General features: G+C 55.5%; 9 protein-coding genes across 18 annotated transcripts; 5 read left to right on the top strand and 4 right to left on the bottom strand.

Moving 5' to 3' along the window:
- KVP17_002306 (uncharacterized protein) lies at nucleotides 1–3,209 on the bottom strand (the record flags this gene model as incomplete). 2 transcript variants are annotated; one of them, XM_068518433.1, is made up of 2 exons in its annotated part: nucleotides 1–1,252; nucleotides 1,281–3,209. In XM_068518433.1, coding segments are annotated over 2 exons (3,181 nt in total), but the record flags the coding sequence as incomplete, so codon positions are not given. The 2 variants fall into 2 exon arrangements, with proteins under 2 accessions (XP_068373097.1, XP_068373098.1); XM_068518434.1 differs by having other exon boundaries at nucleotides 5–1,252.
- An 84-nt stretch (nucleotides 3,210–3,293) lies between these two features.
- On the top strand, nucleotides 3,294–4,607 carry KVP17_002305 (uncharacterized protein; the record flags this gene model as incomplete). 2 transcript variants are annotated; one of them, XM_068518432.1, is made up of 3 exons in its annotated part: nucleotides 3,294–4,328; nucleotides 4,357–4,439; nucleotides 4,486–4,510. In XM_068518432.1, 3 exons carry the CDS (start codon nucleotides 3,294–3,296, stop codon nucleotides 4,508–4,510), a joined length of 1,143 nt encoding a protein of 380 aa, XP_068373096.1. The 2 variants fall into 2 exon arrangements, with proteins under 2 accessions (XP_068373096.1, XP_068373095.1); XM_068518431.1 differs by having other exon boundaries at nucleotides 3,294–4,607.
- Nucleotides 4,515–5,477, bottom strand: KVP17_005215 (uncharacterized protein; the record flags this gene model as incomplete). The annotated part of the gene is made up of 1 exon (XM_068515021.1): nucleotides 4,515–5,477. One exon carries the CDS (start codon nucleotides 5,475–5,477, stop codon nucleotides 4,515–4,517), a length of 963 nt encoding a protein of 320 aa, XP_068373102.1.
- A 122-nt stretch (nucleotides 5,478–5,599) lies between these two features.
- KVP17_002307 (uncharacterized protein) lies at nucleotides 5,600–7,255 on the top strand (the record flags this gene model as incomplete). The annotated part of the gene is made up of 1 exon (XM_068518435.1): nucleotides 5,600–7,255. One exon carries the CDS (start codon nucleotides 5,600–5,602, stop codon nucleotides 7,253–7,255), a length of 1,656 nt encoding a protein of 551 aa, XP_068373099.1.
- Nucleotides 7,256–7,360: 105 nt separating this feature from the next.
- On the top strand, nucleotides 7,361–8,008 carry KVP17_002302 (uncharacterized protein; the record flags this gene model as incomplete). The annotated part of the gene is made up of 1 exon (XM_068518424.1): nucleotides 7,361–8,008. The coding sequence occupies one exon, from the start codon at nucleotides 7,361–7,363 to the stop codon at nucleotides 8,006–8,008; it is 648 nt and encodes a 215-aa protein (XP_068373088.1).
- Nucleotides 8,009–8,190: 182 nt separating this feature from the next.
- Nucleotides 8,191–9,921, top strand: KVP17_002308 (uncharacterized protein; the record flags this gene model as incomplete). Of its 2 annotated transcripts, none has more annotated exons than XM_068518437.1 (1): nucleotides 8,191–9,921. In XM_068518437.1, the coding sequence occupies one exon, from the start codon at nucleotides 8,191–8,193 to the stop codon at nucleotides 9,919–9,921; it is 1,731 nt and encodes a 576-aa protein (XP_068373101.1). The 2 variants fall into 2 exon arrangements, with proteins under 2 accessions (XP_068373101.1, XP_068373100.1); XM_068518436.1 differs by having other exon boundaries at nucleotides 8,821–9,921.
- A 69-nt stretch (nucleotides 9,922–9,990) lies between these two features.
- KVP17_002303 (uncharacterized protein) lies at nucleotides 9,991–10,657 on the bottom strand (the record flags this gene model as incomplete). 3 transcript variants are annotated; one of them, XM_068518427.1, is made up of 2 exons in its annotated part: nucleotides 9,991–10,253; nucleotides 10,282–10,657. In XM_068518427.1, 2 exons carry the CDS (start codon nucleotides 10,655–10,657, stop codon nucleotides 9,991–9,993), a joined length of 639 nt encoding a protein of 212 aa, XP_068373091.1. The 3 variants fall into 3 exon arrangements, with proteins under 3 accessions (XP_068373091.1, XP_068373089.1, XP_068373090.1); XM_068518425.1 differs by lacking the exon at nucleotides 10,282–10,657 and having other exon boundaries at nucleotides 9,991–10,218; XM_068518426.1 differs by lacking the exon at nucleotides 9,991–10,253 and having other exon boundaries at nucleotides 10,259–10,657.
- Nucleotides 10,658–10,714: 57 nt separating this feature from the next.
- KVP17_002304 (uncharacterized protein) lies at nucleotides 10,715–13,363 on the bottom strand (the record flags this gene model as incomplete). 3 transcript variants are annotated; one of them, XM_068518428.1, is made up of 3 exons in its annotated part: nucleotides 10,715–11,755; nucleotides 11,784–11,862; nucleotides 11,889–13,363. In XM_068518428.1, 3 exons carry the CDS (start codon nucleotides 13,361–13,363, stop codon nucleotides 10,715–10,717), a joined length of 2,595 nt encoding a protein of 864 aa, XP_068373092.1. The 3 variants fall into 3 exon arrangements, with proteins under 3 accessions (XP_068373092.1, XP_068373094.1, XP_068373093.1); XM_068518430.1 differs by lacking the exons at nucleotides 11,784–11,862; nucleotides 11,889–13,363 and having other exon boundaries at nucleotides 10,715–11,680; XM_068518429.1 differs by lacking the exon at nucleotides 10,715–11,755 and having other exon boundaries at nucleotides 11,789–13,363.
- A 52-nt stretch (nucleotides 13,364–13,415) lies between these two features.
- On the top strand, nucleotides 13,416–14,848 carry KVP17_002301 (uncharacterized protein; the record flags this gene model as incomplete). 3 transcript variants are annotated; one of them, XM_068518422.1, is made up of 2 exons in its annotated part: nucleotides 13,416–14,223; nucleotides 14,253–14,707. In XM_068518422.1, coding segments are annotated over 2 exons (1,263 nt in total), but the record flags the coding sequence as incomplete, so codon positions are not given. The 3 variants fall into 3 exon arrangements, with proteins under 3 accessions (XP_068373086.1, XP_068373087.1, XP_068373085.1); XM_068518423.1 differs by having other exon boundaries at nucleotides 13,416–14,273; XM_068518421.1 differs by lacking the exon at nucleotides 13,416–14,223 and having other exon boundaries at nucleotides 14,282–14,848.
- Between the last annotated feature and the right edge of the window lies 1 nt (nucleotide 14,849).

Genomic DNA, 14,849 nt, shown 5'->3' with positions numbered 1-14,849 from the left:
TTACGTAGACATTCCCGAACTTATCGGCAGCCATGATAGTATTGTAGTCCAGCAGGCACGCACACGTTACCCAGGACGGGTGGGAGGAGTCGCAAAGAACGCGAAATCGGCTCTCCTTGGGGAAGTACTTCAACACCAGGATCCCCTCTTTGACGTCCCCAAGGAAGATGCGGTCTCCGTAGCACTGGATGAGAACGCACTCCTCAGGCAGTGGCCGGAACTCGCTCTTCCGAAGCAGCTTTTTTTTGCCGAGGCTCAGCAGACGAATGCGGTTTCCAACACCTACGAGAAGCCGACCTTGGAAGGGACACAGCGCCGTCGGAATGTCCTCCACGGGCGTGGAGTGCAGAAGTGTCAATTCGTACTTGCTGTCGTAAGCGAAGACCTTGAGAGATGCCATAGGTACGGACCGCGGACGGAGTGTCATTCCGAAAATGGTTCCAACCACTAAGCATGGCTGCTCCTGAAACTCCAAGAAGTAAACGAGGCAAGCTGACACCGCGGCCTCATCTAAAGCAAGAGGGTAGCAGCTCATTGTCTCGCCGGTTGCCGGGTGGATAATTTTGACACACGATGCCCACTTGCCATCTCCGGCTTGAAACGTACCTATCTGAGATTCATCGGTAGAGATTGTATCTTCGTTCTCGGTGAGCGTTATTTGGCCAAGGGCAGCTCGAATCTCGTTTTTCGTCTCGACGTCGTAGCTGTTGTGCTCGCTCTCGATCACAGCGAGCATTAGCGGGCTCTCTTCACTCACGACGGAACTTCCAGGCTCCAACGTTCCATCTTGCCGGAACAAAGGAGGGGAGGGTAAGCTAACAATATGGCGTGGTGTGAAGTCACACTTGGTGATGACCTTCTGGGCGAATAGATCGCCTCCAAGTCGGGATGTTATGCCGAAAATTCTCAACTCGTTGTCGACCGCTCCAACAAACCCCCCAACCATCTGATCTGAAGAAAATGGTTGGCAGCATGAGAGGCGGTCGTAGTGCAGAGGGCCTGCCAATATCCGGCCATTCACGCCATGGACCAGCCATGGACGCGTGCACATCGCTATCACCGCCTCGCGAGACACTCGTGAGGACTCGTCGGTGTCGCCATCCACCAGGATGACGCGCTCGACTTTGACGGTCCTGGGACCGATATATTTTAACCTCTGGTCGGATATGGCTCCTGTGAGGGAGTCCACTGTCAGACGCAGCACCAGGCCATTCTCAAGGCCGGCAACAAGAGTGAGAATATCGGACCCCGGCTGAGTAACATCTCTCCTCGTCACCCACCTTTGCACGGCAGAACGCAATGCTGTCTGCCTGGGTGCCCTGTGGTAACGCCAGCACAGAGAGCTGCTTGAGCACATTCCGGCCCTTATCCAGCGACAGGATGCGAACGGAAGCATCCACGCCAGCCACAGCGACAAAGTTCTCTCGGAATCGGCCTGAACGGATGGTTGGCAGAGCGATGCCTGTTATCTCGCTGCCGAGGCTTTTGCGACCCACCTCGGTCGGGGCGTGGGACCTGGTCTCCAAGTCGAACACGAAGACCTCTCCACCAGCAACCGACAATACAATTTGCCGAGAGTTTGCATCGGCACTCATGACTCTGCGATTTCCAGGCGACAGCCACTGGTTGGCCTGGAATGATCCGCTTTCCAACTGATGGACCAGTCTGATGCCTGTTGAGTGCACCTGCAACCACGAGGACCCCTCCATAGTCTTCATAAGAAGACTGTTGGTGTCTTGTACGAAAGGCGAATTCGGCACTTCCTCCACGCTATCACTCACCGATAGGAGAAGCGTTGCGTTTACGAAAGATATGGCGATGAATGCGTCGAAGGTGTCCGTCTCCCGGGCTTTGAAGGCCCAAACGCCTGTAGGTTTCCCTGGTAATTCATTCGCCGCCATCTCCTCCACGGTGTATCCATGTTGCAAAGCCCGCACACTAGATCTGGGTCCTCGACCACACAGGGAGAAGACTTGCGGGGCGTTGACTCCGAAGCAGTCGAAGGTCCTAGCGCGTACGAGCGGGGCCAGCGACGCCACCTCCTCCACCAGAGCCAAATGGGTCAATGATCGGGGTTTGAACGCCACGACCGCCGCTTCCCCGTGAGGGTGAAGAGATGTGCATACAGCGTCCTCGATGTCATCTCCAAGGGAGAGGAACTGATAAGTGGCATGGTTCCCTGCTTCGCTGGACGCGAGCAAGCAGCCATTCTTCAGCACTACAAGGGTGGTCGCTACGGGGATGGTGTCAAAGTACTTCACTACGATCTCCTTGATGATGCCCCCCTCCTGCGACACCTCCACTTTATACAGGTCTCCAAACTCTGATTGGAGTAGGAAGAAGTAGAAGTTGCGCAAGCGGTGAACTGCGTATTGCGTGACGATAACGCTTTTGTCAGCGCCCATTTCCAACCGACGCGGAAGGGCACAGCTCATTTCAGGGTGACCCGGCTTCCGATAGGTGAGGAAGTTCTCGCAGCACACAAGCACGCCTGAGGCCCCATCGCCAACGGTAACCGGCACCGGCAGCACTCGAGATGCTGGTGCTGACAGAGTCATCGTGCACTTCTTCACCACGTGATTGAGACCGAGGTCTAATTCCCAGAAGGCCACACCCATCAAACACCCCTGCGTCTCGGAGCCGTCGTAGACTGACTCCAAGCTGGCAAAGACGGGGTTCTCGTAGCCGACGTCCACAGCACACAAGTCGAAACATATCTGCTTGCTCTTGTGTGCCTCTAGGGGGGAATTGATAGTCACTCTGTCGGATGCGTCCTTATTCAGAACGTAACAGAACTTCATCTTCTCAGGTGAGCCGACCATCACGCACCGACCCTTGGGATCGCACGCGAGGTACTCGCCAGGTACAATGCGCCTCACGCCTGATTTTCCAAAACATTCGTTGAAAATGGCCTCCAGTCGATGGGATTTTATGTTCCACTGTAGAACTGTGAGTTTGCCGCTGTCGGATGTCACGATTAGGATGTCCCGATCTAGTCCCGCGATGCGAACGGCTTCCATGCGCCGAATAATGCCAAACACATCTCGCCGGTATAGTAAGGACATCTTCCCCTTGGCGACCGGCTTGACGATTTCAATTACCGCGCCTCTCGCCAATGCAACCTCTTCGGAGTCCGGGGCGGTGAAGTTGCCGGAGGCTGTTGCGCTGATCAAATGTGATCTCTGCAGAGACAGAGAGACGAGATGCATTCGAAGAAATCCAGATTTAGGTGAGCCTCTGGACTCCTTTCAAGCGCCCCGACCACCTGTGTAGACAACTTGGATTTGGGCATCATGGGCTCCTGGCTACCTGTTTCGGACGACGGCTCTGTCGCGCTCACAGTCCCTGAAAACGAGATAGTTGAGGTCGAGGTACCTGGAGAGGTGGTTGACACGGGCGATGAGGTCATCGAGGCGTTAGGCGGGGTCAAGGCGATTCAACAATCGCTCGTCGCAAAGAACCCACTGGTTCTGCGAGTAGATCCCCATGACCCCTACACCAGAGTCATCCCCGCAACGGCGGTCAAGACTGCATCTGTCTTGATCCGAGTGCGGGTGTTTGCGTCGGGAAAAAAAGAAGTTCTCCCTCTGGGAACTATTCGAAAGAGCTTCCAATTCGAATCACTCGCGGACTTCTACCTCCCAACCCCGTCAAACGTTCGCCCAAAGAGAATTCACAACCCTGACGGCTCCGTATCCCAGCAGCTTCCCTCCTTGGAGGAGTACTTCGAGGCTAATGTGCCGGTCGACACGCCCCTGTGGGTGCCCCCCCCTATGTTTTCAAGAAACACACACCCCTACATCTACAACTACGAGGGCAACGCGTTGTCTGGCACAGCGAGGTACTGCATTGCGGGGAAGGACGAGGACCTCGTCTCCTCCGTGCTGAACCCGCGATCCAAGAATGAGGGGCTTAACGTGGTGGTGAAGCACGACGACCCAGTCTGGCCTTCGGAACCTCCACCGCGAGCCCCGCTGGCCTCGGAGGTGCAACAAGTCGTCGAAGAGGTATCCAAGCTCCTTAACGAGCGACCGTTGTGGACTCGTCAAGCACTTGAGCAGTACATTCCTCATTGTATGTCCAGCTGGAAGCGTAAGCCGCTCTACAGCCAGACATGTCTCCTCATAATGGACGGGCCCTGGCGTGGTTGTCTCTGCCGGTTCGGTTATGACCCGCGACAGGATCCGGCTGCACGAGTGTACCAATCCATCGACTTTCGGGATACGTTTTTCCGAACGACTGATTTCCGGATGAACAAAGCAACCGACGATCCCCCTGACACAAAAGCACTTTTGAGCTTCAGCGCGCCACCCTCTAAACCGTCGCAGGTGAGTGAAGCGATAGAGTCTCAAACAGTTATACCAACTGATCGACATCACGGAACCTGCCATCAAGATGATAGTCACATCTGCCCCTCACACAGCCACATGCAGCAAGGAGTCTGGCTGGTTCACTCGGGATCTTCTGAGTCACGTTCGTTTGCAGATGCAAGCGGCCTCGAAACGGATGAGAGGTCAGGCGGAGAAGTAGTAGGGTTCGGCGCATACACGGGCAAGAAAGATAGCCGTGAGGGCTTGGCTGCTGAGGTTGACCATGTCATTGTCTAGGTAGGGCTCGCCACAGACGATTTCTGTGTCTTCGGCGACCTCACCTTCCTTCAAAACTTTGCCGTGGCAAGCTCGGGTTTCTTGAAGGTAGCGTCCAAGGATAGAGTCAACTGCCGATCCGAAGGGAGCCGCAATCACCGTGGACACAAAGGCCACGACGACATCTCCCCTCGTAAAGTTGACGGCCAGCCACAGCACGAACAACAGGCCGCCCGCTGCGGCTGACCAAACTGTACCTCCAAAGGTCACGGCCCCATTAGTGCCAACAGGCACAGCACGGGCAGAAATGTACGGTGGGTGGGGGTCAAGGTAAAGCAGCACTGGGGGACTTTTGGACATAGACCCTAGATCCGATGCCAAGGTATCCCCAAAGGCGCTGGCCACGCTAGAGAGGGAGATGTACTCGAGAGTCCTGGCAAGCCTATTCGTCATGAGTTTAGTCTGGAAGAACAGCGAGTGGACCCGACATCCTACGATGAAGAGTCCGATACCTAACGGGACAAGGGAATTGCAGAGGACCTGCGCCGCGTTCCTTCCTTTGTGGTCGTTAGAGAACTCAGTAGATGCGGTCAGTTTCTTCATCTTTGTGGCGAATGTGCCCCCAGCCAGGAACAGCAACAGACTTAGAAAGAATCCCATGGAGAAAGCCTGCAGACACACCAAACCGAGAACCAGCGCGACCAACAGGCCGTCCGGAGTGAGAGCGCGTTTCCGCTGGCTTACGACCGCCACAGATGCCAGTAGAATCGCGTCACGCAAACTGACAAACTCCTGAAAAGCAACCCACAAGAAGGGGCCAACCACGAAGAGACTGAAGGCCAAGAGGAGGATCAGAAAGGTCAACAGGCTAACATCAACCCCTCGCAGCATTATTCCCGGTTTATTGAATGTGGTAGGTTGATGTACATGTTTTGGGGAAGGTTGTGCGGAACCGTTTGCGCATAGACGTTTCATGAGTTTGGCAATTTTTGAAAATACCCTAAAATCTCTGGATGCGATTGGACAAACATTACCAAGAGCAAGGGAGGATTTTGGCAGCAAGTTTCTTCCGGACCAAACAGGTCAAGGAAACCCCTATTGGAGGTCAACCTACCGTCTTGAGGACCTGCCCCATAGTAACCGGCGCGGTGCCAGCCTCGCTTGCCTTGAATCGCAGCAAATCCACGAAGCCGAAGATATCAACTCCGTCTCCTGGCAAGATGCCCCCGCATCTGGTTATGCCTGGGTATTCGAATGTGGCAGTTTCTTCGGAGACGCCTATGAAGACCGTAGACTTGGAGACTGCGAGAAAGCAATTCGGAGCCAAGGGACCCAAAGTGAGGGCCTGCACGGCGATGGATGTGTCACCCTCGCCCTTACATCCGGTGTTGGCGGACATCGGTCTTCGGACTGCATCGAATCATCTGGAGAGGCCACTGGATAAGCGCCCCGGCTCCGGCTCCAAGAACCGGCGCAATAGTCGCGAGAACGTAAACCCCAGGCCGGCGCTTAGGCCTCCTACGAGCACCAAAGTCTCGTCGCTATCCGAGGTTGCCGATGCTGTGGCTCCCACTGAACCACCTGTATGCCTTGATGGCGCTCCGGTTGCCCTGACGGAGCAGTCTGTGACCGAGGAGGATCTGACTCTAAGGGTGCGGTTACAGAATCAGGACGGACCCTCAAATAGCAACAGGGATACCTTTCTCTCCACTGGGCATTGTCAGCCTTGGGATACTGCTGAACGCTCTCAACCATTTGAAGATATGTTGACGTTGTTGTCACGCAGGCCGATGACCATGATAGCAAACAGCATCGCCGATATGTTCCCGATTGATTCCCACATACCGTTGGGGTCCGAGTCGTGTGAGACTGTAGTGAGGAGAGTGTTGGACCTCAACGAACAACAGGCCAAGCATGTATCCGAGTACGACTACCTACGAATAGCGTTTCGGAACACTCGCAAACGCGGCGATTCCCAGACTAGGAAGCCGTACCAGAAGCAGGAGAGAGCCCTCCTGTGCAATATTGCCCGCCATGTCAGCGAGGAGATGCAGGACAAGAAGTACCAGGCCTATGTCCCTCGCGAGTTTCGGCAAGTGGTCACCCTGCGGTGGAGCGACTCGGATCACTTCTTCAGGGACTTGTCTCGGCTGGGGTTCCTGTTGTACATCTGCAGCAACCACTCTGATATGAAGATGGAGCGTTGTTTGGCCATTGACGAGGTGGATCCTCCGGCATACCTCTATTCCGAGCTTCTGAATTTCATGCAGCGGAATGGACACCCCTTGGAGAATTTGCTGACCCATTCACGAATCGCCAAAGAACAGTGCAAGTCGGACGAGGCCGTCGAGATTATCCCGGTGTGTCGGAGCCTATCGGACCAGAATTTCACAGACCATACTCTGTCGGTGACCTCCACGTGGTTCAACGTGCTGCTGCATCGGTCCAAGCCCTCCAAGTATGGCATCGATGAAACCCAGAACATGGCAGATCAGGCTGCCTACGCTCTCGACCGGTTCGAGCGCGGCAGCCCCTCTCCTTACCTTATCTTGGCTGAGCGGAGTAGTATCGACCCTCCAAGTACGTTGGTCCGACGGGCCTTGAAGCACTGTGGAGTTCATGATGCGAAGCATCCCAAGCCTGAGGAGATTCGAAGCTGCGATGCATGAATGAATGGAACCTATCAATGTAAGTGAGAGTTTTAAGCACACAAAAACCTTCAAAGTCCCTGTTGCGCAGCGTTCGAGGTAGGACTTAGGATATGCACAAATCTTATGTTCACCAACTTCGGAGAGGATTCTGCCGCAGGCGAACTCTTCAACCTTGAGCAGGTGAATCATCGCCGGCAGAGGTTGGAGGCTGCCCAGGCCTCTGCTGGCCCCGCCCTCACCCAGGCGGAGTCCACGGCCCTGGCCAAGAAGAAGAAGGTCGCCTCTCGCTCTGTAGAGAGCCTCGAAAACGGCACCTTCGTGTCTGTGGCTGTTGGTGACGCGTCTCCTGTGGAGGGCAGCATACTGGTGAGGTTTTCCAAGGGCTCGATCTTCTGGTATGTGGACCCAAATCTTCAGAGGACGGTGAGGATAAAAGATATCATCGGGTTGGTGACGGACAGCCAGGAGATCGCGCAGTACTTCCCAACTGAATTGATGAGCTTGTTCCGAGCTAGAGGGGCTCCCTATGTGGAGGGCGACCCCCACCTAGGAGTGTGCGTGCTGAAGGTAGCACGCAGACGGCTTGCGTGTCCCGCGTGTGGCATCTCCGGCGTCAATAAGGAGGTCCAACGTTTGCCCGAGGTGTGGAAAATGCTGTTCCCGACTGCAACAGAGCGCAATCGCTTCACTGATTGCCTCGTGGCCATGATGGGTCCGCTAACGAAGGTGACTGAGCTGCGACTCGCTAGCCACGTGGTTCCTGCGAAATGAAGTGGAAGCGGGTCACGAGATCACGTTCCGCATCAACACGTATCTTTAGAAATCCGCTTCAACTTGTATATTCTTGACAACTCCTGTTGTTTCTTGACGCTTCTGCATCTACATTTATGTTGTGAAGTACTAGATTATGTCTGCATCTATACGAATCCTATCAGCGGCCATATTCACATAATATGCTGCAAGGTGTGGTGGCCTGCGGCGCTTCCGGCTTGGCTCAGACACTTCTCGTTCCAAGCGACGTCGTCTTCAGGCCCATTGCTCCAGCTGAGATAATGCGATCGACTCCAGTGGTCACACCTAAACCTGAGTGGTGGAGACCTAGCAGAGGCTTGAATTCCCTTGGATATCCGTTGTCCAATCCCTCGCTTTATCGATCTTGTTTTGAATCTGTTGCTTCCAGTCCCCGCTTTTATTCCGCGCCCTCCAGTCCCCGCTTTTATTCCGCGCCCTCCAGTCCAATACGTTCGCCTAACCTAACACGGAACCTAAACTGTGACAGCGCTGACGCCCCTCAGGACGCCGTCTACCCAACACGTCGAATTTCCGAGGCCGACTTGGTGACGTTCACCACCGAAAGCCCCCTGGCAACAGGTCAATCGATATCCGTCAGCGCAAATACGATCAACAAGGTGTTATCGTGGTTGTGGTCAACAAAGCGAGTTGATTCGACCGATGACGGCACGTCTTCTGAGGCTTCCTCGACTCCCTCTCCGACTCCCCCTGTGACTCCCATCGCGACTCCCACCACGCCTCCCACCATCGCTCGTCCGCCCAAGATGTATTGGAAACGCGACTTGGTTTCAATGACTGATGTCAGACCTCATTCTGGCTGGACCTTGGATAAGCCTACCAATCCATCCAATATCCGCCTGCTGCGGATTCAGATGCTCGACGCCCAGCTCGCTCCTGTCCCCTTCAACACGGTTCAATGTTTGAAGCCGGAATGGGCTTGGCGGCCGGCTGAGTGGGAATGCGAGTTTGGTAGGGTACTCGGCTGTCTGACAACCCTACCGACCTCTGGGCCCGCACAGCTCAAGCAGGCGAAGTGGCTCACCCAAACACTCACCTCCCTCCGAGGAGCACCTCACGTTATCGGGCTCCTAGGGACCTATGAATCCATCAAGGACGAAGACCAGCCCAGTCGCTATCATCGACTGCTTCTACAGTACCCAGGAAACTCGCTCGAAATGCTCGTGCACGGCTTTCGCTACACTCTGGGGCGTCCCCAGCCCCCTGCACATCACACCTCGCGAGTACCCACTGACCTCAGCATCCAAGGCCTTGATGTCCCCTCCCCCCAGTTACGTGGTGGACTGCCTTTAAAGGAGGTCTTTGAACTGGCCATCGGCTTGGCCTCGGCCTTGAAGACCCTGCACGCTAATCGACTCACTGTGGGGCCGCTCCGGCCCTCAGGCATCAGTCTTTCACCCTGGGGCACGTGGATGCTCACTGACGTCTTCCGTCTGCGGCATTTGGGCTCGCCGTCTGATCCGGATCTCCCCTTTCACCGTCTGCCTCAGCGGCGCTTCTTTGGATGTTCGGATCGGGAGGACGATATCTGGAGCTTGGGTCTTTGCGTTCTCTACGCTCTCTTCGGAGACGAACCCTGGCCGTATATCGTGCAGTCCGTTACCAAACTCGAGCATGTTCCCGATACCTCCCGCTGTCTGAAGGAGTACGAATCTCTTCGGACAAACAAGGCGGCCAGAAAACGGTTCTCAACTCGCCTGTACGCAGGCTTAATGCGGCACCCTCGTTTGAGGCGCCATTTCGGCAACAACAAACAGCTCTCTGCGGTCGTGTACTTCGCATCTTGTTGTTTGGAACTTCACCCCGCCAAACTGCTGACCGCTAAGAGGGCTCATGCGACTTTACTCTCCACCTTTGCGATTCGTTTTAACTGACATCTGCCTCTATGTTGTGCAGTGCTCTTAATTACGTAACTTCAATGCTCATGAACTGAACGTCTACGGTTACCTCAACCCTAAATTCTTGTGAAGGAAGCTCGGGACAACGGTGTCGCAGAGCTCAACGCAGGTGCCTCTCTCCGCGAACTTTTGACTCACGGGCTTCAGGTTGGTCAGCGCCAAGATGAAGTCGGGCTCCACCCCGGTCTCCTCTGGCTTGGGGTCGTCAACGGACCAGCCAGAGGGAGTATCAATACTGAACACGAACGAGCCATTGCGATGCCAACGACACATTTGGGATATGACCAAGTCGAAAGGCGGACGGACGGCTGAGTCAGCACAAGAAGTCCCACTCACGAGGTTGATAGGAGAACCCGAAGACCCCGTCCACGACCATCCTGGGCTCCACATCCGGTGTGGACGTGTACACGCGAACATGACCCCCAAACTGCCGGAGACGCGACAGGAGCCGCTCGTTCGCCTTTGGAATCCACAGCCGGACATCACTGTAGCCCCAGCTCATAAGCCACCTAGCACTACATACTGCGTCCAAGCCGTTGTTGCCGGGTCCACACACACAAAGCACCAAAGCGGTTTTACTCGGCGCCAGCTCGCGAATTTTGTCTGCTGTTGCGCGACCTGCGATCTCGATCAGAGCATCAAGCGGGTAGCCGAACTCATCTACCAAACGGCGGTCCAACTCGCCACTCTGAGCGCCAGATAGTACAGGCATCTCAAAAGATGACAATTTTCCCTGCACACACACTCAGCACCTGGACTCTATAGACCTCTATAGACCTATTGTTGACAGCAGACTTCGTGCAAACGGAATGGATTGAACTGGCACCTCCGAGACGTCGAAGTCCAGACTTCGCGCCCAAGCGCTCTTCACATCTGAGGAGGCGAAGGCCAGCATCCTCAGCATCTCCATCCGCTCACCACGATGCATTTTTGCTGCAGCTGCATACTCTGCCTGCCAGGCCTCCTTGGGCTCTTGGCAGCCACAGGCGACACCAACCAGCGAGACGAGAGGTTGAAGAGCGCGTGGGAGGTTGCTCAGAACGTGCTGCGCCTCCTGAGTCTTTCCACACCGCGCCAGTTCGTAAACTGTGGCTGCTGTTGGGAGGCCCTGAAGCCGAACCGGGTATCCGGCCCAGGTCTCCTTGATGGACTGGTTCTCCAGCTCCTTCTGCTTCTCCAAAAACTGAACCGTTTGCACAATAAACGACCCGGACCCCGGAAGAGAGACCTCCGAGCTGTTCAGCAGCGCTGCTGACTGCATCAGCTTGACAGTTGCCTGTCGTGTGCGCTCAGCGCCAAGAATCCCGGCACGATCTGTGGGGTCCAGAAAGAGGCCATGGCCTGTCAGTCCCTTCTTCAAAGCCTCCAACCCTGCCAAACAAGGCTCTCCAGCGCTTTGACAGAGCTCTTGCACCTCGTCGGGGTCCAGCCCGCAGGCTAGGAGCTGCGAGACTACGAATCGTCTTGAGACCTCGCCCAGCTCTGGCAAGGTTTGCTTCATTGCAGGTCTCATACGATACAGCACCTCTTGCGTAATGGCTGAATCGACCTGGCCCACTGCCAAGGCTTCTTTGTAGTTGTTCAACCGGAGAAGAGTGCTGACCCTGTTCCCTGTGTCCGGGTCCAGATCCAACAAGACAGCTGCCAAATCCTCTCTCCCATGAGCTGCGGCAAAGGAAATCGTGTCCGCCAGTACTGAGCTTATGGCAGCTGGGTGCTCGCGCCACCGAGACATCAGGTTGGCGAAGAGATCCTTGTTGGAGACGCCCACCGATTTCAAAATCACATTCTGGCTCCAACGCCGCAACAGCTGATTGACAATCTACCCTTCCTCCTACGAAGGTCAACGCGAATCGTCCGAAATGTCCCTCGAACACTCCCGCCCAACCACCCATTCGAAAGGCCAGCTCGAAATGCCTGTGTCGATCATCATGGCCACCCACTGCAGCCAGCATAGCTCGACCACCACCACAGGGATGCCTATTGACCGTAGGCGACTGACTGACCACCACGCCTTCAAACTCTCGCTCAGCCCCTTTTGTATGCGGAGATCTCTGATCAGTGCCACACAACGTTTTCGGTTTTGCTTCAGCACATCGATGAAGTCTGAATCGTCCGGCTCAGCTGTGCGGTCGCCGAAGTCCAGCGCCAGCATCGCAGCACCGAGGCATTTTTTGCCGTCTTCGGTGAAGAGAGCCTTCTCGGCGGCAGTGCAGCATACACGGATGACCTTAGGCAGTTGGCGCTCAAGGCATCTTAGACTTTCCTCGTCGTCGGCACCCAATGTACCATTACGGGTCCGTTCGTACGTGTAGTAGACTATTGATGACGGCCCCACTCTACCTATGTCAGTTAACGACGAGATGGACGGGTGAACCTTCTGTAGATTGTATACACCGTCGTCGAAGAGCATCAGGGCTCCGTCCTCGCTGGTTTTCGTGGCAGGCAACCCCTTTAGAGCCAGCGGGACCCACTCTCCGCCAGGACCTCCCAGTAGCAACGGCGACGCCTCGGAGCACAACGATAGCAAACAGTCGTCTGCGACCCACACGATATCGAAAGACGTATGTGGTGGACAAGGAGCCGAAGCAGAAATGTGAAGTACTGTCGGGTCACGTGTCTGTGCACATGCAAAGATCGAGGTAGTTTGCAGGATCTCGATCTGCTTAGATGAGGGTGCTACGAGGGCCACGAACTTCTGGGAAGCCGACGTAATGATCCGGGTCACGGGCAACACTCCCGGAAAGGCAAACGTCCCCACATCCGGAGTCGTTGGCACTATTCTCACGGATCCGTCTGCCAGCCCTACGACTAAACACGGACTGTCAAATGTGGGTGGTCTGATTCCAGCACGACCAGTCATCAACGAGACCACTTCCATGGACGAGGGGGGAGCGAACACTGCAGCCATACAAGTGATTTCTTGTGGAAGCACGGCCACCACCTCCAAAGTCACCTCTGTAGGTGACGGTATGTGGAGGATTTTTGAACCTTCCGTGGTCTTGACCGCCGCGAAGAAGCCCTTGTGAGACACGGAGCACGCCGCCATCAGCGGGCCGTCTGTAACATCCTTCCCAAGTGAATAGGTGCGCTCCAAATGGCCTGTCGTGTCAAACACTCTGACCTCAAGATCTCGAAACAAGCAGACCAACTGGTGGCTCAACGTCCAGTAAGCGTGCAGATAACCTTGGTACCCCCACTGCGCACTGCCAAGAAGGTCACCAACCCCCGAGTAGATTAACAGCAGAAGCTTGTGGACCTCCACAAGACTCAACTCATCCGGAATCAGAGCGACAAGCGTTCCGAAGTCGGATATGACGGCTCGGGATGTACTCAGTGGAGCATCCCACGCTGCACTGCGCAATTTGGACACATTGTAGTGCACATCCTTTAGCCGAACTTTAGACGTGACTGACATCTAATTTAGTCTTTAGTGTACACTCTCAGATGGAAAAAATAACCATTTAGGAATGCATGGGGGGTTCTTTGCGGATGGTGGCTCGACAAAGTCGGAGCAGGTCCCTGACTCACCACGGATGGATACCAAGCTACGGACGTTGCAGATCGTCGACAGGTGGGTTTCGGCTATCTGCGCCGACACCAGCCTACCATGGATGTGGGATAAGCTAAGAAGACCCATGTATCAGCGCACTCCCGAGGTTGAGGAGATAAGTGATGACTCGGCTGTGGAGGAGGTCGTTGGCCAACCTTTAATGGAGGCCACGGCCGATGACATCCTCCCCAGTTTTGAGGTTGACAGGTTGTACTGGGCCCATCGAATACTCACACCTGATGGTGCGCGGGACTCAGATGCAGGCTGCCTCCGCTTGAACGCCTCCCAAGTCAAACAGGTGGACCCGCGGGTGCTGGTGTGTGAGGGCCCCGTAGGAAGGTGGTTGGCAGGCAGACCTCGGGATCTTTGGAACCTGGTTTGCGCCGACCTATGGCACCTCTACTGCGTGAATAAGTTTGCTTGGCCGAAGTCGCTTCGAGTGCCTCCTCGACCTCACGACGACAATCCCTATCTTTGCGAAGTGGAGAGCACTGGGCCAAAACGGGAGCTGTTGAAGCGGCCGTTGACGCCCTGGCAGACCACACAAATTGATCAGCTGGACCTGCGAACAGTAAGGAATAACAATGAGACTCTGAACTGTGCGGAGCCCACTTGCAGCTGGTGTGGTGGACAGTGTCGACCCGAAGAAGTATGCAGGGAGCGTCGGTGTCGCCAGTGCCTGTGCAGAGGCCACCTACGGTGCGACGCCAACGAGGTAAAAATCGGTAGACATAGGAAGAGATCCACGACGCAGATAACGAAGCCAGCGCCATGATTCGGGAAATGTTCTTAAACGCTTATGGCACCGAAGTGCTCCGTCTGCCATTAGAGCAGACTCAAGAAGAAGACGAGGAGGGAGTAGTCTCCCCGACCGCATATGAGCTTTCTGTCGGGCATCTTTCTGTTGCTCAACGACGACTTCGGGGGGAGACGCCGCCTGACGGTCTCGCTCGAGACCTCTGGGACCGCTTCAAGATGTCGGACGACTACCCTCGACCCCCTACTCGAGACTCATACAGTTCCCAGCGCAAGCCTTACCACCAGCGCTACAACCAAGATTCCCGCGCTCGCGACTTGATGGACAACGACTTCCGCCGTTCATTCAACCCCGACCGCAGCCGCTACGCCCGTAGCATGGATAGGTATTCGTCTCGCACCAAGCGGGCCGAGCCTTACAGAGACACACGAGCTGACTCCTACAGGGGGGCGGTGAGAGACTCAGTCAGGCACTCCGATCGGGACTCTTGCCGAGATCCGCCTCGAGAGCCCAACCGACAGCCGCCGAGGCAGCCCCCTCGGGTATCTGGTTCGCCTTCAACTCGACCCCATCATCGTGGTCGAAATGATTAAG

The sequence above is a fragment of a genome, assembly GCF_019968985.1.
Source record: "MAG: Porospora cf. gigantea B chromosome Unknown PgB_NODE_567_length_14849_cov_120.661, whole genome shotgun sequence".
Lineage (NCBI taxonomy): Eukaryota > Apicomplexa > Conoidasida > Eugregarinorida > Porosporidae > Porospora > Porospora cf. gigantea B.
The sequence above is the reverse complement of the archived record's forward strand: the minus strand, read 5'-3'. Positions and strand labels throughout refer to the sequence as shown.